The sequence below is a fragment of the Pipistrellus hanaki genome (assembly GCF_964339955.1).
Source record: "Pipistrellus hanaki genome assembly, chromosome: 2".
Lineage (NCBI taxonomy): Eukaryota > Metazoa > Chordata > Mammalia > Chiroptera > Vespertilionidae > Pipistrellus > Pipistrellus hanaki.
In genome coordinates this window covers 35,792,656-35,814,193 of record NC_140504.1, presented here as the reverse complement: position 1 = coordinate 35,814,193, position 21,538 = coordinate 35,792,656, and the positions used below count along the sequence as shown (strand labels likewise).

The 21,538-nt window shown below is 39.7% G+C and overlaps 1 protein-coding gene across 5 annotated transcripts in view; it reads left to right on the top strand.

Moving 5' to 3' along the window:
* The window catches only part of PEX5L (peroxisomal biogenesis factor 5 like), a 225,847-nt gene that overhangs the window by 58,980 nt on the left and 145,329 nt on the right, over positions 1 to 21,538 (top strand). The window contains exons 1-2 of one of the 5 annotated variants that reach the window (XM_084875554.1): positions 4,877 to 4,984; positions 6,528 to 6,599. The exons of 3 other annotated variants lie outside the window; for them this stretch is intronic. In XM_084875554.1, the coding sequence (XP_084731680.1) occupies positions 4,892 to 4,984; positions 6,528 to 6,599 (165 nt within the window). In that variant the 5' untranslated portion in view covers positions 4,877 to 4,891. Of the gene's footprint in view, positions 1 to 4,876; positions 4,985 to 6,527; positions 6,600 to 21,538 lie in introns of those variants that run through there. One more of the 5 variants, XM_084875551.1, reaches the window with a different exon arrangement.

The following is a 21,538-nucleotide window of genomic DNA, read 5'->3' as shown; positions in this document are numbered from 1 at the left end:
AAAAGGAAAGGTAAAACCCTAATCCAGTCATTTTACTGCAAAGTAGACTTTAAATGAGTCTTTTTCCATGGCAATTTTATGGATCTCTCCAGCAATCACATTTTGTTTACTTTTTTATTAAATGTATTCTTATTTCAAAAAGTATTCCAGGTACAAAGAGAACACATAGACCATGCATAATTCCATGCCCCAGAGGACAGGACTTTAATATTTGCTATATGTCTTCTAGGTTTTTGTTCTATAAACATATATTACATAATTGATAGGGGTTTTTTTTAATATATTTTATTGATTTTTTACAGAGAGGAAGAGAGAGAGATAGAGAGCTAGAAACGTCGATGAGAGAGAAACATCGACCAGCTGCCTCCTGCACACCCCCCACCAGGGATATGCCCGCAACCAAGGTACATGCCCTTGACCGGAATCGAACCCGATACCCTTCAGTCCACAGACCGATGCTCTACCACTGAGCCATAATTGATAGTTTTAAAAGCAAGACATGCAGTTTTTCTCCTACATGACTTTGTTCTTACTTTCTTGCTTCATGAATTATCTCCCCTTACCCTCTGGTATCTACATTTTTTTGTCTTTACCAATTTCTTCTTGAACAATCAACATACTCAATATACCTTTACATTCTTGCACCCTCTTTTTCCTTTTTTGTTTTAACTGTGGAAAAAGCACTTACCCTGAGATCTACCCTCTTAACAAATTTCCCCTCTTTTTATTCAAGCTTTCCTAAGAAAGCTGAGTCCTCTCTCACTATCTTTCTAGTACTCCCTTACTGTCACTATATTCATTAATTTACTCTAATCTTGGTTCCACCTTTATGAATTCTTCTGTTCCTAGTCCTTGAAGACTTCCAAAATGCCAAATATAATCCTTACTTACCCTTTCATCAGCATTTGACACTGAAAGGAATTATAGGGATAAAATAGGCAGATTTGGGGAGTTTTAGTCATAAAGAAGGTCCATGGGGGAGGAAGGCATGGGTGAGGGCTTAGAGCTCCCAGAGGCATACATTCACAGAAAATAAAAATGTGCTACAGGATAAGGGGGGAGGAAGACATTCACAGAAGATAAGGAAACGCCACAGGATATGGGGTAAATGAAACTTTCACAGAAGATAGAGAAATGTCCACCAATGGCAGAAAGAGGAAAACAGATTTTCACAGGAGAAACGTTACAAGTAAGGGGGAGAGATAGAGGGTAGCACCACATTGGTTTTGGGCTTTGAAGCTGATATTCTGCAAAAAGAGCAACCAATTAGAAGAGCATAGGATCATAAAGTGAGGAACAGATCCAACTAGAAGGGAGCACGAAGGGACAGATAACTACAGCCTTTATAAACCTTAGAAAAAAGGAGTTTGGTGGATTACCCCCTTGGAACTCCCTCCCTACATGGGAGTCTGTATTCGCTTCCAATAAATTTCTACCCTTTTCACCTATCACATTTTGTCCGTGGCTTCATTATTTGAATCCATCTAGACAAGGACTCGAGAAAGAAATCATTCATGCATCCTGCTCAGGAAAACAACCCGAATCAGCACTATCCACAATTCTTTTTTCCTTTGACTACATTCTCCAGGGTCTTTTACACCTTTTACCACTCCTATTCAGCCTCCTTCACTGGCTTTTCTTTGTCCCCTTCTTTACATTTATCATTCTCCAGGACTCTGGCCTTAGTCCTCACTTCTTTGACTCTGTTATATTCTTTATTAAATTGGTCCATGCCTATAATTTTGATTATCCCCAGCAATCCATGTGTCCTACCTTTTTTTTTTTTTTCTTCTACGATATAGACCTGTATTTCCAAACGGTCGACTTGATCTTTCCATGTGGATGAACTTTCTAAAGACACTGCAAATTCAGCACATCCTCTCCTTTCCCAATTCCTCCTCCCTCTCATGACACTCTATCAGTAGACACCATTTAATAGCTTAATAGTGTAAATAACAGCAAAGACATTTTTTAAAAATACTTCATACAAACTTGATCACTAAAAGAAATAATGATTTCATTTATTTTGACATCTGTAGTCAGTCACAAGTTGCATTTGAGGCTAATTCATACAATTAGCTCTAAAGAAAGGACTGCTAAAGAATTTGATAAATAGGAGTCCATTGGCGATTGTCAAGAATGCAATTACAAGTCAATTGCCACCTGATTGTGATTGGTGTAGAATTGAGGAGAAAAGAGCTGTTGCTAGTAAGAATGGACCACTCTTTCAAGTTTGACAGTGAAGAGATAAGAGAGAGTAAACGAATGCCTTCAGGGCAGTGATTTTCCACCGTGGCAGGCACACTGGTGTGTCTCCAGAATATTTTTTTTAATTGTTGACATTGTCACAGGTTTTCCCCATTCTTCCCCCTTTTATGCCACAAGAATTTTTTAAATGTGCAACACCTGACTATTTAGTTAGAGGCACTGACCTCTTTTCTCTTAGATTGTCAAATAAAAAATGACAGCAGCCAACACAACAATGGCCATCTGGTGTGAACAACTCAAAATTATATCTTATTTTCTTGTCATATCATCAAAAATACATTTTTTTTTTTGGTGTGCCGTAGAATTTTAATAATTAGTTTATGTGTGCCATGATATGAAAAAGATTGAAAACCCCTGCTTTAGGGGAAAGCAGATCTAAGAAAGTCATTTTTCAGGACAGGGAAAACTAAACAATTTTGCAGCCTGCCGGTTAGAAGGTGATGGAGAAGGGATTAAAGATAGGGAAAATGAGAAGATAGCAACTGAGTGCTGACAATCATGAAGAAGAGAATAGGAAGGTCTCTGTACTTTTGTATACGTAGTCTCTATGTAACATTTGCTTTAATAAATTAGGTCTATTTATCATTCATTGCAGTATTGAATAAATGATAGTAAAAAAAAATTCAATGTTTACATGTGATCTTTAACCTTGACATTTATTTTGCCATCTGTAGTTAGGCAAAAATTGCAGTTGAGGCAAATGTATACAATTAACTAAATCATGTGTGTGTGTTTTCCTTTCAAATTGAAGAATCCTTGTAATTCAACCCAGACATAACTAGTATCTTTCAATTCATACTGTTACTTTCTAATAAAACATTATTCTAAAATTGAACATAGGGAGCCTCATATTTCAGGTCTCTAACTCATCAAGTTATGTTGTTGTTTTGTTGTTACTTGCAAAATTTTCTTATGTAAATGCATTCTATACCTGCGACCATATATTGTTTTCCTATACAGTTTCCAAGTTTTATGGTTTATTGAATTCAAGTGGGTAAACCTAGCTTTCTGTTCTACTTTTGTGGAGGAACGAATGATAGGGTGGGAAGCAAAAGGTAAACAAGGCTAAGGAGAGATGGTGGAATGTCTGCAGAGAGGGGAGCTAGGGTCATCGTCCTTAAGAAAACTGCAGATACTATTCAGGGCTATTAAGAAAGTTATTAGCACCAAGAAGGAACTAGAGAGTCTTCCTTCCAGTTACTCAGAAAGGATTTAGAAAGGTGTGGGGAAGATGATGGGGGATAAAGATGCTTGGCATTTCAGAGATGGGACACTTATCTCCAGCTAAAAGCTCCTTCCGGGGGAATGAGGCATTGTCGGCAAATGATGAGTATATTTCCCTTGTGTCTTTTCTCACTTTTCCCATCTCAAAGTGTTCCCTGTTTTAGCTCCTCTGCACTAGCACTCCCTCCTGCACTGCCCTCAGGTGAGCAGTGCACAAAATCGTTAGCAGGCAGCCTGCTGAGGCTGAGGTGGAAAGGGGCCTACCCTCGCCGCCTCAGTGGCCAGGGGAGGAGGGAGGAGCACAGGAAGTGATTGTCCTGGGGCTTCTCCTCCCACAGAAGCCCTGCCTCCTCAGGCTCTCAGGCTGGGAGAGTGGAGAGAGGTCAGCTTTCTTTCTCCTTCTAGTTCAGTCCTTTGGCTGCTGTGAGAGAGACCACGCAGAAAGCGATGGAGTTGCTTTCTGTGCTGGACAAAAGTGCTTAGATAGAAGACAGGGGCTCCCGGCTGGGAGGAGGGAGGCGAGCTGAAGATCCCTGCCCGGGCTGGCTCATCTAAGCAGTCAAAGTGGGAGCTGAGTGCTTGAAAGAGGACTGTGCTCGCACTAGAAATAAGCAGTAAGTGAGCGAATAACCACCCTGGTGCAGAAAAGGCTTAATCCCCCCGGGGGTTATGGGGTGAACTAGGAAATAATTATTTAACTCTTAGAGTAAAACTGTAAGAAATCTGACTGTGTACAGTGTGTGCTGTTTGGAGACTAGGGTTTTAAATACAGAATCAGAGCTCTAAATTCCTCCTCCCACTTTTGGAAAATGCCAACTTCTGATTTCAGTAGTTGGAGCTATTATACTCTCCTTTCCTGACCTCTCCTCTCCCTAGGAAAATCTGCTGTATCAGATAAAGAGTTGGGATTAAATTGGAAAGGTGGGATGCTGGTATTGGCAGAAACTGCAACCTTGAATTATGTTCTATGAATTCGGATATTTTTCTATCAATTAGCACTGATTTGCTAATCACAAGAAAGTCTGGGGTGGGGCATTAAAAAGGAAAAGCTGAGAGCTTTTAGGACAAAGAGGCTGAATAGTTTTTATGTGTGGGATGAGATATAAAAATGTATATAATTAATAATGGTTGTTTTTTTTTAAAAAAACAAAAAGCATTAAACTAGAACAGCAGTCAGAACATTATGCTTGGATAAAAATTAGAAAAGAAGATATTTTTGTTTCAATGACTTTTTGTGGTAGCCTAAATGTTCACAATGCTTACAAAGACAAGACAGTGACTCAGGGATACTTCTATGATTGTCATACATTATAAATACTATTGCTGGGCAAGATCTGTGGTTCTCTGGTCAGCAAGTTCTGGCAATGAAGCCACTGCCTCTGCTGCAAAGAATTCTGGGATGTCTGACAGTGACATGGATGGAAGGACCCACATTCCATCTCTACTTAATGTCCTTGTGTCCGGAAATCGAGTCATGCAAATGAGCTACTTGGTACGTATAGATCAATATTTGGAAAAGCATTTCTAAACGTTTTGCATTAGAGGGTCTCTGGACAATAGCCTATGGCAACCAGTGGACTAAAAGGATATAACAGCGAAGTGATAGGAAGGAAGTCAGCTTGGTTGAAACCACCCTTGTTCTCTTTGTTTTCCATTAATCCTGAAGTGGTTCCTCAAATGAGGACAAGAATAACAATAGAGAAAAGTACTGGGGCCAGCTGTTCTGTTTTAAGTGACCAAATTCATTAATATATGAATGAGACCGTATTTATGCATCTTAATACTTGAAGGTTCAGAAATCTCTTTATTACACTCACGAAACACACACACACACACACACACACACACACACACACACAAAACAAAACAGAAAAATCATAGGTATGTTTATTGAGGAGGAAATGTGGAAATCTGGTTTTAAATGTTATGGGGGGAAAGACAAGATTCATGTCCCACACTGTAAACAGATTTATGACTTGTTTCATGAAGGATATCATTTTCTCCCCCAATGAGATAGGGATTCTAATGTGGTACAGTAGGTGCAAACATAAGAAACGTTTTTAATTCCCTTAATTCTAGTCAATGTAGCTAACACCTAAAGAAGAAATTGTTTTTAAAAAAATAATAACTTTGAACTATAGCTAACTGTATAGCAGTATTTTTCTTTTCCTTTTGTTTCTAGTCCTTTTGTTAAAGTACCTAAAGGAACTTTAATTTCTGAAATTAGGGAGAAATATGTCATTTTTGGCATTCCCATCAGCAGGGCATTGCAAGAAAGAATAAAAAAGACTCAGATAAATAATCTTTCTCCTATAAGCACAATAAAATGGTTGTCATGATCTATATCCTTTTCTGATGTTAGAAATTTTTTTCCTGTGGGGTAGGTAGATGGAGAATGGGCATGGGGAGGAAATGACAAAATGCTAATAAATTCATTTTTAAAGATGGTCTGTACTCTTCTAACTTTTCAAACTAATTCTGAAAGTTCTTTATCTTTTTAAAATTATTTCTGAGTTGTTTTTACAATGTTCTTTTATATCTGATTTATAAGCAAATGTGTAAAATCTAAAGATTTGTTATCTGAGTTGCAGGATACTGGTCTTATTCTTAAAAATATATAAGGGATTAAAATAAAACATTTAATAGTTGAAGGCTTATGCCTAGTATTACTAACTGCAGTTTTGACCTTTAAGAAAAACATGCTCAGACTCTTAAAGGAATTACTTATATTAAAGTATTAAAGAATCTTTTCTTAAACTACAGAATTTTAAAAAAGAAGCATAACAATATTCAGAGAAGACTAAAGATGTAATTTGTATGAAAGAGGCTTAGCAAAAAGTACTTAATGAATAATTATAAACCAACAGCTTAACAATAAAACATTTGCTATTGTCCATGAGCAACTGACATCAAGAATAATGTATTATGACTAGGGAACAAGGCTAAGTAAACTTTATCTTTTTAAAGTATTAAGTGGGATTTAGATTATTAATGGAAACACACTAAATGATCATTTAAAATTATTCTTTCACAAGAAAAGTAAAGAAAAAGGATATGGAAAACTAAGCAGTGATGAAGACCTCGAGATAATTGTTGATCAAAAGCAGGTAAGTGAATGCTTACATACATTTTCTACTGTTTTGCTGTAGAGTTTTGACAACTGAAGCCTCTGAGCATTCAGCCTGCCCTAACCCAGGCCTGTCTAACCGAGGCCTGCCTAACAAGATAGATTTTGAGAGCTACTAAGCTTCTGCCTACGACGCTCTGATCCACTGACTTTTGTATGTCAGAGTGTAAGAATGGTGAAAAATAAAGCAGAACAAGACAAGAGGACTTTTGGAAAATTGAAAGCCCCCTTTGAAAAATGAATCAAAACAGCAGTGATAATTTGGTTAGCCAAATAGATGTAAGTAAGAATCAGAAAGTATATATTTTTGGAAAATGAGAAATGCTACTCTTAATGTAAAACAATGGATATGAGTTAGAGAGTCCAAGACAAAAGACTTAAAAAAAAACTGAAAAGTTTAAAATATATCTACCTATAGACAGACAGATAGATAGATAACCCAATTTAGTTTCTCAGCTAGTCCTCAGTAAATTTAGAGATGATGTTTAAAAAAACAAAAAGAAGCTATTTAATACCTATAATACTGCCTATAATTTGAGAAACATCTAGCTTGGGTTTTATATGGGCCCATAAGGTGAAATGAAAACTGCTTAATAGACCAAAAACAATGACACGCCAGGTAATGGAAGGTGTCCAGCTTATGCCACTGAATTGGCATCAGCGCTTAACGTCTTTGTTAATTGTCAGGGAGTCACGCTAACTGCACATTCACTTAATGTATAAGAGGCATTGATTCTGAGGGTAATGTAAACTCAGGTGGAGATAAATAATGCAAAGGGATCCGAGCAGATGAAGAGGTTGGAAAGACAGCAAGCTACAGAAAGGCAAGTTGGATTTGGACAGTTTCCTAATTGTGCATTTGTTTTTGCATCGTGGTGATTGCATTGAAGGAGCAATTGTGTATATTTCTGAAAAGGAAAAATGACCATCAGAAAATAGCACCCAGAAACAGTTAACTTAGAGACTTGCTTGTTAGAACTGGAATAACTGAGATAACCGAGTGATCTTCTGGGAAAAACTGGCCAAATGACCTCCATAAACAACCTGCAAGTTTTTCTTGCCTTATCTTCACTTTCCGGGTCCAGAATAATATACGGGGGCAGAGAGTGTTTGGCCCTGTATTTCTACTTAGTGCCAAATTGTCAGTTTAGTTAATAAGGTAAGTGGGACTGGAGCCTGATTGCTCCACCGGGCTGTTAGGTCTCTTTTGAACTATGCCAGGATTATTACTTGGGGCATGCAATCTCCATCTCCCACAGCCTGGCATTCTGATCAAAGGACCGGCCCTATCTGGTGAATGATGCCATTCGGCAGATGATGAGAATATACAGGTCTATGCATTTTCTATTAAAACAAAAAGGTATTACTTAATTTCTTTCTTAATCGTGTGGCAGGTAATTTCGTACTCTTTTTTGTATTTCTTTAGTTTCATCCTACCCTAAGGCTGCTTTTCTTTTCTTTTCTTTTCTTTTCTTTTTTTCCCCCCTAAAGCTTCTTTTTGTTTTTAACTGAATTCGGGGGTTCTAAAAACTATCAAATTGTACATGGAGATCTTTGCAGTGGAAAGCCCTAGAGAGTCATGGTTCTTTTTATCTCATGGTACCTTTCATAAAACGTACGTTGGTGTGCCCAAGCATATTTTACTAACTGTTAAGGAAGCTTAAAAAAAATGAGAGAGAGAGAGAGAGAGAGAGAGAGAGAGAGAGAGAGAGAGAGACACCTACTTTACTGCTTTTTCAGAAAACAGCACTTTCTATACCTGAATCAAAGGAGGGAGAATTTTATTGTCCAGTCATTGTTTGCCTCTGTGGTTATCACATTTCCTCTGGTGCCATTGTGCCTGTTGGCACCAGCTGGCAGGGACCCAGCTTTGCTGAATCATTCGTGTCAAACACGTTTCAAAAGATGAGTAATTACGAATGTGACTTGGCATTGGTGTTTGCTGTTGGCTCTAAGAGTAGTTCTTCCGTTTGGGGCAGTTTATTTAATGTTGATGTTGTGAGTAAATCCCAGATCGGACCAATGACAGTGTTGCTACCTGTAAGTAAAATATTTGGGAAAACACTCTAATTAGTCTTTATAATTCTACAAAAAATTCTTCCTGAATTTAAGAGATCAACATGAAAGGTATGTGTGTAAAATGCATGTTTAATATTGCTTCATCTCATAGATTATACATATTATTTATATGCAATCTGATTTTATGTATTGATATATTATATTATATATTATTTATATATATTATATATACACACACTATTGGAGAGGAATCTTAATGTTCAATTTATTCTTCCTATCTTTTTAAAAAACAGGCTAGAAATATGTTAGTCAATCTTCATATAATTGAAAATAGCTTTTTCAGTAAATGGTGCCAAAAATCTAAAGATTGTAAAACATAGTTAGAGGCTGTGATGGGCGGAAGTCTACTAATCTCATTAAATCTGTCCTTCAGAAGCTGTCACGTTACAAATGCTGTGCAAGCTATGTGCCATTTTATCAGCCGTGCAGTCTGGTACTTCCACAGAAAGCCCACAATTTTGCTTATATAAGCAAATTAATAACAGAAGAAGCACAAGAGTACATGCATTTTGTTCTCCCCGGCTGCCCACATTCAAGGGGGTAAAGGTTATTTCTGAGTTATTTCTGCATAAGAAAAATAATTTTGAAAATGTCTAAAGTTTTATCGTTAAATGGTAAAATTGTGCTTCTTTGTAAAATTTTATTGGCAAAGTTTATTTGAGACACATATAAAATGTTTCACAAAATTCTTAGATTAGTGTTGATATCCTCAAATAATAGGTGACATAATATGTAATCACACACGCACACACACACACACACACATACACACACAGTCATTTAAAAATAAATGTGTTACCAGGTGTACTGGTTAATAATACGGATTATATAATCAAAGAAAACACGATAATTTCAAGATAAACATCAAAAGTGCTTTATATAAAGTAGTGTCCATCACTAGCTGCACATTTCCCCCATCTTTTAGGTAATTTGTGGATACCGTCCCAATAAAACTTTTCATGTTTTGAGGCAAACTATTCAGAGACCCAATTCTACACTTTTTCCTATGTTTTGAAGTGCTGCTCAGAAAGTGCTTGTGCCATCAATCAGAGTAAGTGGCAATCTGAAGGAGCAAGGTCTGGTGAATACAGCAGGTGGGTTAATATTTCCCAGGCAAGATCTTTTAACATATCTTTTAACTGGTTTGGAAGTGTGTGATGGTACGTTATCATGAAACTAAATTACTTTGCCGTATCTTCTGGCACATTCTGGTCATTTCACAATCAAAGCATGGCTCAAATTGATATTTGTTGTCGGTATTGATCATTATTAATGGTTTCACCTGGTTTTAGAAGTTCATAATACACCACACTTTCCTGATCCCACCAAATGTAGAGCATTGTTTTCTTTCTGAAGAGATTTGGCCTTGCAGTCAGTATTGTTGGTTGACCTGGATCAACACATGATTTGTCTACTTGGGATTCTCAAAATAAATCCAGTTTTCATCACTAGTCACAATTTGATGCAAAAAAAATACATTTTTTGTACTGTTGAAACAACATTTTACTGATGACTTTTCAGTTTTTCATTTGTCTTTCCTTCTGTTGATGTGGCATCCATTTTCCTTCCTTTAAAATCTTTCCCATTGCTTATAAATGACCGGAAATTGTTTGTTGAGCAATGTTTAATCTGTCTGCAAGTTATTTTTGAGTTTGACATGCATCTTCATCCAATAATGATTATAATTGTTTGTCTTCAAACTTTTTCAGTTGACCTGGACATTCTTTGTCTTTCTTTTCTTTTCTTTTCTTTTCTTTTCTTTTCTTTTCTTTTCTTTTCTTTTCATCACTTTTAAGCATTTAAACCAGCGTTCACAAGTATCTTGAGATGAAGCATGTTCACCATAAGCTTCCTGAATTATACAATAACTTCCAGTGCACTTTTCTTCAAAAGAGAGTAATGAATTAAAACTTCCTGCAAATGCTCTTTTTTGGCACAAAACTGGCCTTTTTTAAGAGTAAAAATATCTATGATGTTAACACCTTCAGAAAATTTGACATATGAAGTTTTGAAGCTTGCTGTCAATACAACAAAATAACATACATATCAAATCACATATATATCCACATGTATGTAACTCCATCTATTGAAAAAATTCTGCATTATCAACCAGTACACCTAGTATACTGGCATCAGAGTCCATACTTTTTACAAGAAAATCCTAAAGTTTTTTTTAATATATTTTTATTGATTTCAGAGAGAAGAATATATTTTTATTGATTTCAAAGGGAGAAAGAGATAGAAATATCAGTGATGACAGAAAATCATTGATCAGCTGCCTCCTGCATATCCCATACTGGGATTCGCAACCTGGGCATGTGTCCTGACTGGAATTGAACTGTGTGGCCTCTTGGTTCATGGGTCAACCCTCAGCCATTGAGCCATACCAGCAGGGATTTAAAGCTTTTAAATTTGAAGTCTAGGAAAGTAATCAAAGAAAACATATTGGGTTAAAATCTTATTAATTCTAAAATCCAGATATTTGACATAAAACATATATTCTGTTTATTGTAATTACAAGTACAAATATAGTTATTATTTATAAATTATTTATATATATAAAAACCTAAGCAAACTGAATGACCAAACGACCAGTCAACTGGTTGCTATGATGTGCAATGACCACTAGGGGGCAGATGCTCAACACAAGAACTGCCCTCTGGTGGTCAAGTGTGCTCTCACAGCCAACCTTCTGCTGCCCTGATTGGCCTTGATCACTGACCAGGCCAAGGGACCCCACCCGTGCACGAATTCATCCCCCAGGCCTCTAGTAATATATATAATAGTAATATATATAATTCATGCCCCAGGCCTCTAGTAATTAATTAATTACTGCTTTCTAGAATAAATATTAAAAGAAAAAATTTAAATATATATTTTGAATCATTTTTGTTATTTATTTAAATAGTCTCTCCTGATTTGCGGGGGTGGATCTTGTTGAGATATAGGTTTCATGCACACATGATTTTCCTTTTCCAAATTAATGAGATTTCAGAGGCGGGATTAAAAACATTAACCACTTTGAATAAATAATAAATTCATTATGTTTTAAATTACTATTTTTAATTAGAGACCATTTAATTCAAGGTTTATAATATGCTAAACCTAAATAGCTTTTTCTAAAATGTTTTAAAATTTCAAGTAGACTTAAGGAAGGTAACAAAGACCAACACAGAATTATAGAATATGACAGAATATGATGATTATAGGAAGGATATACTTACAAATTCAAGTATTTCAGAAATGGGTTTGACAGTGTGCTGTGGATCTAGTTGGTTATAGAACTCAGCATTGCAGCAGCGTATTCTTTAGTGCAAAGTGTTAGATGTCAACCAGTTATAAGTGGAACAAGAAACAACATAGATGAGAACAGTGGTTCTCAAAAGTTAGCATCCTCAGAAACCTCTGGCCAGCTTGTTTGAGTACAGAGTGCTGGGGTCAGCCGAATTTTCCAGTTCTGTAGGTCTGGGGTGGGGCCCAAGGATTTTCAATTCTAAGTCCTCATCTTCCACTGATGGACCACACTTTGAGGCCCACTGAGTCAAAGGAGATAATTATTGCTGTTCTAAAGAGAAAACAACATATATGGCTTGTGATAAATTTGACCTTGTTTAACTGGGCATTACCTGGAAATCTAAAACCCAGAATTCATAAACATCCAACAAAATAATGCTGAAAGCAAGAAAACTACAACTACTGTGTTTCCCTGAAAATAAGACATTCTCTGAAAGTAACACCTAGTGCATGGAAAGATAAGACATCCCCTGAAAATAAGACCTAGCGCAACTTTGGGAGAAAAAACTAATATAAGACACTGTCTTATTTTCGGGGAAACAAGGTATGTACAACCAAAGTTGCCTTTAAAGACCCAGTTTTCCAGTCTGATTGAATTCCACTTGGTAGCCTTGCGCTCTCGAACCTTTTCTTATTTGTAAAATAATACTTTAATCTTTCTACCTCCTACTGTTTCTCTGAGATAAAACTTGTAACAGTACTCTTCTAACTATAGATCATTGTGATTTTCATTAGCTAGTCATTATCACCTGTATTCATTTACCTTATCTGCCAAAACAAAATACCATAGATTGGGTGCTTAAAATTTCTCCCAGTTGTGGAGACTGGGTGCTTAAATGATAGGCATTTATTTCTCCAAGATCAAGATGCTGGCCCATCCTGAGGGTTTAGGCAAGAGCCTCTTCCTGGCTGCCTTCTCTCTGCATCCTCGCATGGCAGAGAGAGGCCTCTGGTGTCTCTTTCCGTTTTATGGGGGCCCAGCCCTTATGGCCTCATTTTACCTTTATCACCTCCTCACAGGTCCTGTCTCCAGATACAGAGTCACATTCGAGGTTAGGGCTTTAATATGAATTTGAGAAATGGGTACTCATGCAGTCCATGACCCTACCCCACAACTCAATTCTAGCAAACAGGACCATTGAGTCCTAGCAAGGTGACCAAAATACCTTGGGGCCCTGGTCAGGTACAGAGAGAGCACTGGAAGCCAGCTCTCCCATCACTGCCATTCCACACAGCCCTTCTACCATTGCCCATTACTGGTCATCCCATGTGAGTCTTAAAAAGTTGTTTTGCTTCAGTGCTCTAATTATATAAAATAACAATCTACTAGGAATTATTATAATTGGCCAATATTTATTTATCAAACCCTCACAGGGACAACCTTCTCCTCACACTTTTTAACTATTTATTTCCCTCTTGGCCCTGTGGCTTTGCCAAGGGAGAAAGGCCCTTCAGTGCGGATGTATACAGAATTACAGCTAAAAGGTACTGTTGACATCTACTTGTTTCTTCCCTTCCCTACCCAGCCTCCTTAGGGAGAGCCTCTCACCAGGCATGAGAAGCACCGTGGAGAGAGACAACACATACTTTTCTTAGTCCATAACCTTTCTATGAGTGTCCTTTTAAATGTGTAGGAGAAGCCTACACAGAAAGCCAAGGAAACTAGACTTTCTGTGATCTTTCCCTGAAGGACAAGAAGACACAAACTAGAGCCATCCCCTTGTGTTTCCAGTAGCAAGTAAGCCTTTGAGTAGGATTGCAGTGCTGTCCTAGTGGTCCTTGTGGGAATGGATCCTCAAGAGGAAAATACAGGTCAACACGAAATGAAAATGGAATCATAAGAAAAACAGATTAATGGGAGATGATAGCCACTTTTTTCTGGTGCTAGCGGAGTGTGATCATACCCACCCCGAAGCTGCCTAGCTGAATCTAACTCCTGAGCAGTAAAAGGGATGTGGATGATCTGATTCTCTGCCTTGTACTCAGCACCATCTAGCCATTGATATGTACTCTGTCATATCAATGCAGTGACTTAATCCAAATATAATTCAGATGACCTTCACCTCTGAAGAGACTTGTGAAGCATGAGTGTCCTATGACAACAACTGTCTCTCAGTGTTGTTCTACTGCTTTCCCTGGGTACCTTCTTGGAACTCTGTACTTGGTCACCAAGAACAGAAAACCCTCTAGAAGTGCAGAAAGTGACAACCTTGAGGTTCTGAACCAGTCTGCTCTGAATCATGGGAAGAACAAAACACCTTATGCAGTATACTCACAGCAGACAAAGGATCATTAGCATTTTCCTCAGGAAAGAGTGATCGATGAGCAATGGTTCAATGGGAAAAAAGCCTTATGTAGTTGTAGTGAGAGAGACTGAAGCTATTCAAATTTTCTATCTATCTGAGATCTGCATTGGAGTAAACAAATATTCACGACTGTAGCCCAGTCAATGCTGTCTTGTCTGTGAAGATATTTATCATCAATAAATATTGCACAAGCAAGGGGGAAAGTTTGCCACTAGGTTAAATTGAAATATTACTGGAATAAAGCATGATCACTCTGTATTTTATTCCTAAATAGTCTTTATTTGTGTCAGGTAATATAAAAATAACTGAGCGACATAATTTTGGAGAACAAAAAATCAAGAGTATCTTACTTTACATCCCCCCCACCTTCAACTTAGTGTACTGATTCACTTAATCATCACCTGACTCTAGGAAGGACAGCAAGGGCAAGCCTAATATCTAAATTTCTCAACTTCAGACTGAGGTCTGAAGGTATAAGGCCAGAAGATGCAAAGGGTCATGCATAGGAGGACAGAGGGCAAGAAAGAGCTGAAGAGGAGGCCATTTCTCGCCTTTGCTTTGCCACTGACTAAACAGAAAGCCTTGGAGGGAGCAATTTAGGTTCTCTGAGTTCCTTTCTTAATCTGCAAAATGAAATACTGCCCTCTGGCTCAGTTGTCTGTGTAATGTTCAGACAAGATGGCCTTCAGGAGTGTCTGTGCCTGGCATAGCCTCCTGTGGTCAGAGCCAAGGCTAGCCTTCAGGGCCACCGTGTTTTGTCTTATGCTCTGTCCACCAGCAACTCAAGCTTCCTGCACGATGAGCTGGAAACCGTTGTTGCATCATAAGGTTTTCACTGTGCTCATTCTGACTGCTTTACTGTGGAGCATTCTGCATGCCTTCTGCAGGACACTGTCACATACTTGAGTCTTGTACACTTGGGGGCTGCTGGCTCCTCCATTGCTCCACATGTGTGGCACTGTGAGTATAACAAGGATGTTATAGAGCAGTTAAGAGCAGGGCCTTCTCAGTCAAGAATCTGAATGAAAACTGGCCAGGACCATGTAGTAGCTGTATTACCTTAGAGAAGTGAACCAGCCTCTCTGAGCCGCAGGCTGCTCTACTATGAAGTGGGGGGAAATACCATCTATTTCAAAAGTAACTGGGAGGATAAATAGGTTTTTGTATGTAAATGCTTCACAAAGTGTGTGGCAGGTGGTAAGTGCTTGATAAATGGCAGGTACGATGGTGGGTGGGTGGTGGGAATTGATGGTAAAACTCTTAGGTCTATCAGCTGTAGAATCCTCTTGGATTTCTTCGGGACTGAGTTATAATAATTCTAGACAGTAAAATCTATTCTAAGCTCATAGATACAAAAGTCCCCTTGGATCAGCCAAGTATAGGAATGAAGGGAATAGACTGTGTGTAAGAAAAATAGAGAGTGAAGGAGACAGTGGCTAATGTCATAAGCTGACCCCTCTAGAAGGGGGCAGTAACTACCGGCTCCTCCTAATTGCCATCTTGTTGGAAATGAGCTCAGTGTCACCATGCATATTAATTTTTCAAGAGAAGGAACCTGCTCCTCTTTTAAATGTTTAAACCAGTTTTATATTTTCTAACAGTTTGTAGTCACACAGAACCTTCTGAGTCTGCATCTGGATAACCCTGGGGGCCCATGTGGATGGATGCCTGTTACACTCATGAGGCTCTAAGGTCAAAGCCTGGATGGGCCTCCGCCTCCCCCTGCTGTTTCCCTCCTGCTTTACACACTCCCCCCAGCAGGCTGCAACCTCGTTGTTGATCTGATAAAAATAATAGATGTTAAGGTATCATTGAGAGGTGGCCATGAGACCCCTCCAGGAAATTTAAGTACCTCAAAAGGGAACCAGTTGCCTATACTGTAAAAAATCCTCATTTGACAAAATGAGTTGGGTGGATATTATAAGCAAAATGTATTGTTGATATTTCCACCTACTCAGGACTTTTGCTACCTTGTACTCTTTTTAAAAAAATATATTTTATTGAATTTTTACAGAGAGGAAAGGAGAGGGATAGAAGGGATAGAGAGCTAGAAACATCGATGAGAACGAAACATCAACCAGCTGCCTCCTATACACCCCCCACTAGGGATGTTCCTGCAACCAATGTACATGCCCTTGACCAGAATCGAACCTGGGACCCTTCGGTCCACAGACCGATGCTCTATCCACTGAGCCAAACCAGTTTCGGCTACTTTGTACTCTTGTTCACTTAGCATCTCAGTGAGTAACCAGGTACCAACACTGAGTAGCCTACACCCAGCCTTCCTTCACAAGTCCACCTTCCCCAACTTTCCCAGCAGGAATGCACCTCACCGGCTGTTGATATCTGTAATCACCAACCGAGACCTTGAGTTACCAACCTCAAGAGCAACAAACACCTGAAATGCCATTACATGTCTTTATTTTAGGGTATTGTTCAGCCTATGGTCATCATATGTGGCATAAAAGAAAAAACTGGACTTGCAAGTTGGAAAAATATGTAGGCGTTAAGTAACCTTCGAATAGCTCTTTTTGTTTTGTTCTTTTTAAACTAATGGGGAAAAATGCCGGCAGCATGTTTAGTCCCCGAGAAAAGAAACACAAAATGGAAATGACAGGAGCTGACATGCCGGGCGTAAAAATGATGTGATATATGAAAATAACACTCAGAGACAATAACACTTAAAAAAAAAAAAAAAAAGTAGAGTCAGCCCTTTGGAATATAACTTGAAAAGACACCCATTCAACCTTCACTGTGGAAGGTCTGTTGTGCTTTTACTGCTGTGTGGAGTGGTGGGCGTCATGTTTCTGTTGTTGTAAGTAGGAGAATCTGATCAATATGAGGACTGTGGCCATTAGAGCTGAAAGGAACTTCAGAAGGTAACCTAAGCCACAGGCTTTTACATTGTGCTCTGTGGACCCCATTCCCAGCCCTTTTGAGCAGAGGGGCGTGGTCTATGTGAGTGATGCTACCCCTTAGAGAACAAGGCAAGCCCCTGGGTGTGCAGACAAGCTTCGTTTGATTAAAGCGTGCAAGTGTAATTATATCGGTTGTGGTTCAGTCGAAATAAGCGAGTCTCAAAATAGGAAAGTAGCTTGGCGGTGTCACCAAGTTATTTCATGGCACAGGAAATATTCAAGCGTGGGTCTGCAGCAGCCTCTAGTCTTGGGCTCATTCATCTACCCCATCACTGCCTTCCTACATTAAGCTGCTGCTTATCCTCTCTTCTGAACTCCCTCTTGTCGGTAAGCCAAGCACACCAGTCAGCCAGAAAAATCTCTCGAGAGGTGTGTATTTCAAGGGCTCAGCTAACGCTGTTACATTTGTCTGATAGATTTTTATGAAAGGGTGTTTATATAAAAAGCTTCCCCATCCTTCATAAAGAGGTTCTCACAAACTCTGTGACAAAATCCCAGTCTGTCTCAGGGTGCAGGTAGTAAAGATTTTAGAGGTGGAATTTGAATCTCCTAAGATATGCTAACGGGATTCTCAGGTTCCCTCTCCATATGGAAGCAGACCTGGATCAGGGCATCCTCTGCCCTCGATTGGCTGAGGGGGAGTGTGAACCGTGTCCACCGCTCAGCATCCGGCTTCCAAGTCCCTCCGTTTGGAACTGAGCTGCCAGCGCTTTTGTCTGATGAACCCTGCAGGTGAACTCCCTGACGACGGGTTGGATCAGCATTTCCTGTCATCGGGGCTTTGAAAACCCGTCTCGGGAAATATTTATACTGGAAATGATTTGTTACAAATTCACAGCCTGATCAATGAAGATGACAGAGGAACTGACAGGCAAGGCAACATTTTCTTCCTTATTAAAATAAGGAAGAATTTAGAATACACTTCCCTTCCTTCTTCTTCTGACTCTGAACCTGCCTGTGCTCTGTCATTGCCTTGACCTTGTCATTTCTGTGGCTGTGCTTAAATTTCTCCCCACCAGACTTGGCAGTACGTGTCTTTTCCTTTCTGCTCAGTGCACTCTGACCCCGCCTCTGGAAGGTGTCTCTGATTCTGACATTACATATATAAGGCTTGACAGAAACGCAGTTCTTACAGACCTGATTTTTTTTTTTAATGCTTTCTTCCCTGTCGCCAAAACAGCTCTCTAATTCTGTCATTTCCCTTTTCAGTCATTAATTTTTCACATGGTGTACCCCCAATCAGAGTGAGCACCACTTCCTATCTTGTGATCTAGGAAAAACACCTGCAAACAGAAGTGATCATTCAATATACAATTATTATTTATTCCTCCTCATGGTATTCTTTGTGCCAGATGATCTCATTCTTGAAATATATGAATAAGTGACTTATTAAGGGATGGTGAGACAATGGACCATCTCGGCTTTGTGCTGGATGTTCTGAATAGAAAAAAAACACTCATTCATCACTTGTTCTAACAAAATTATCTCATTTGTATAATTGGTGAGTGATTAATGAATTCTTATTGTAGAAAAACACTGAGCTTGGAAGTAGTTCTCTTCCAGTCAAGGTTGTCCAGTTATCACTTCCTTGCATTCCTGGCTTCTGTCATTAAATTTTAAAGGTGCCTCTGAAATTGCTGCATTACGTTTTTGTGAACTGTGGGCATAGTTTCCGGGGGCAGGAAAAAGAGTGATGGTGCATCCACTGATATATATATTTTTTTAATCCAGTTGCTTAGTACAGGATAAGACACATTGAAGCTCACAAATAGGCTTAGGTAGTCTTTAGTTTAAGCTAAAGATGTAAAACCTTGAACACTGCACTTTTCACGAAAGGAATCGATTTGTTTTTCACTATGTGAATGAGCAATCTTAGCCTTCCATACAAACTCCAGGGAACATGGTTTAAAACCATACCCCTGTGGGTTTATGAACCACGGTAGCCATCCAAGACCTGTTCCATGGATCCCAACTCCATGGAGCCCAATGCTCCTTGGCTTAATACCAGCCCAGAGCAGGCGGGAACTTGATGCTTCTCACTGTCTCCCAAGTAAAATGGCAAACGCCTCACCAAGACCGGTTTGGCTCATTGGATAGAGCTTCTGCCTGTGGACTGAAGGGTCCCAGGTTCGGTTCCGGTCAGGGGCATGTACCTTGGTTGCAGGCACATCCCCAGTGCGAGGTGTTCAGGAGGCAGCTGATCGATGTTTCTCTCTCATCGATGTTTCTAACTCTCTATCCCTCTCTCTTCCTCTCTGTAAAAAATCAATAAAGTATAATTTTTTTTAATGCAAATGCCTCAATTAGGTGTGCAGGGCGTGCATGATGCAGCCCCCGGGTGCCCTGTCATCCTCACTGGGTGCCACCTTGACTCTATGCCCCTTCATACTGAAACGTTGGAGCACCCCACGTTTGCACTGCTATTTCTCCCGTTTGTCTTTTCCCTAAGTATGCGCACATGTATAGCTTAGATCACCCATCTTCCAACGCTTCCCCTAGAAGCAGAGGGTGTAGGTTGGAGGGAGGGAGGCCTTCTCATAGTTCCAATCAAGGCAGAATGCTAGGAGAGGAAAAGGAGGAAGACCAAGTCCCCCTTGGCTCTGTAGGTGGGCCGACTTCCTAACCCTATCAATGTGGGGGAAAGGAGGAAGGAAAAGACAAGAATAAAGTCTTTTCCAGAAAAGAAGAGAGAGCAAATGGAAAAAAAAAAATCGGAGAACCTATTGCTTATAGAAATTTGATATGCAAGCAGTGTTGCTGTGTCTTCCGGGGGTTGGTTTGTGGGAGGGGATATGGTTACATTTATATGCTTGTAAATTCTGTTGTTCTAAAAAGTATGGGCTTGATTCTACCTGTTGCCAAGGTCCTTCTTCCACGTGATAAACGGGGGAGAGTGGCAGAGCGTGCAGTCAGCTCAGGGGTGCATCACTTTCAGTGTTTGGAGTGACCCCCTGGTGGGGATCATATGCTTAACAACTGATTCTAAGGAAAACTGTGCAGACAAAGTAAATTGCCTTTTCTTTTTCTCTATTATGGGGTAATTTAAAATCACTTCCAGGGGAAGGCAGACAGGATACTGTTTTGAAGGAAAAAAAAATAACAGTATTTCCATGGAAATTATTTAAACTTGTATATAGTTCATTCGTTTGTTTTACAGAACCTTTTGGACCACCTACTTCTTGCTAGGTGCTTGCCAGGTGCTGGGGCACAGAGATGCATAAACACAGCTGTGGCCTTAAGAAGCCCACAGTTGCCAAAACCGGTTTGGCTCAGTGGATTGAGCGTTGGTCTGAGGACTGAAAGGTCCCAGGTTCGATTCTGGTCAAGGGCATGTACATTGGTTGTGGGCACATCCCCAGTGTGGGGGGTGCAAGAGGCAGCTGGTCGATGTTTCTCTCTCATCGATGTTTCTAGCTCTCTATCCCTCTCCCTTCCTCTCTGTAAAAAATCAATAAAATATATATTAAAAAGAAAAAAAGAAAAAAGAAAGCCCACAGTCCAGTGTGGACCTTCCCTCGGTGGACAGTTAGGTGCCAGCGCCATGACCACGCTGGAGCCCAGGACTTCCAGGGAGCACTTGGGACTCTGCCATGTGCATAGTTCCCTAGCCACTGTCCGGAGAGAGTCCCAGTCTTCTTAATGGTCAGTGCATCCCCTGGATGGGACTTGGGCTTTGGGGACAAGGACTAAAGAGACTTCCAGAGCCTGGCTACTCAGAGAGGTTCCCGGGCCAGCAACATGAGCATCGCCTGGAGATGGTTAGAGATGCATGTTCTGAGCATCACACTGCCTCAGCGTTCCTGAAAGCAGGCCCAGGAATCCATTTAACAAGTTTTCCGAGGGATTCCTAGGCACTGGTTTCAGAAGTACTGTACTTAGATTATTCAAATTTCTGGCATCAAGAAAGGATCCATTATTATTTTGGTGAGGACATAGCACCTTTATTTCCTAGCATTTTACCTGTATGTCCCTCAGCTTGCAAATATTCCTCCTGGCCTCATTCATTAAAGTGAACCTACTCAGTAATCAATCCTATAACCCAGGTTGTTACAAAAAGGAAATAGAAATGATGGAGTCTAAGAGGTTAAGCTTGTTAACCTTCAAAAAAACAAAACAAAACCTTATTCATGTGTGTGTGTGTGTGTGTGTGTGTGTGTGTGTATGTGTGTAGGTGTGTGTGTGTGTGTGTGTGTGTGTGTGTGTGTGTGTCGCGTGTGTGAAAAAAATGGGAGGGAGGAAGGGAGGGAACAAAGGAAAGAGGAAGGTAAGGAAGAAGGGAGAGAGGGAGGGAGGGAGGGAGGGAGGGAGGGAGGGAGGGAGGG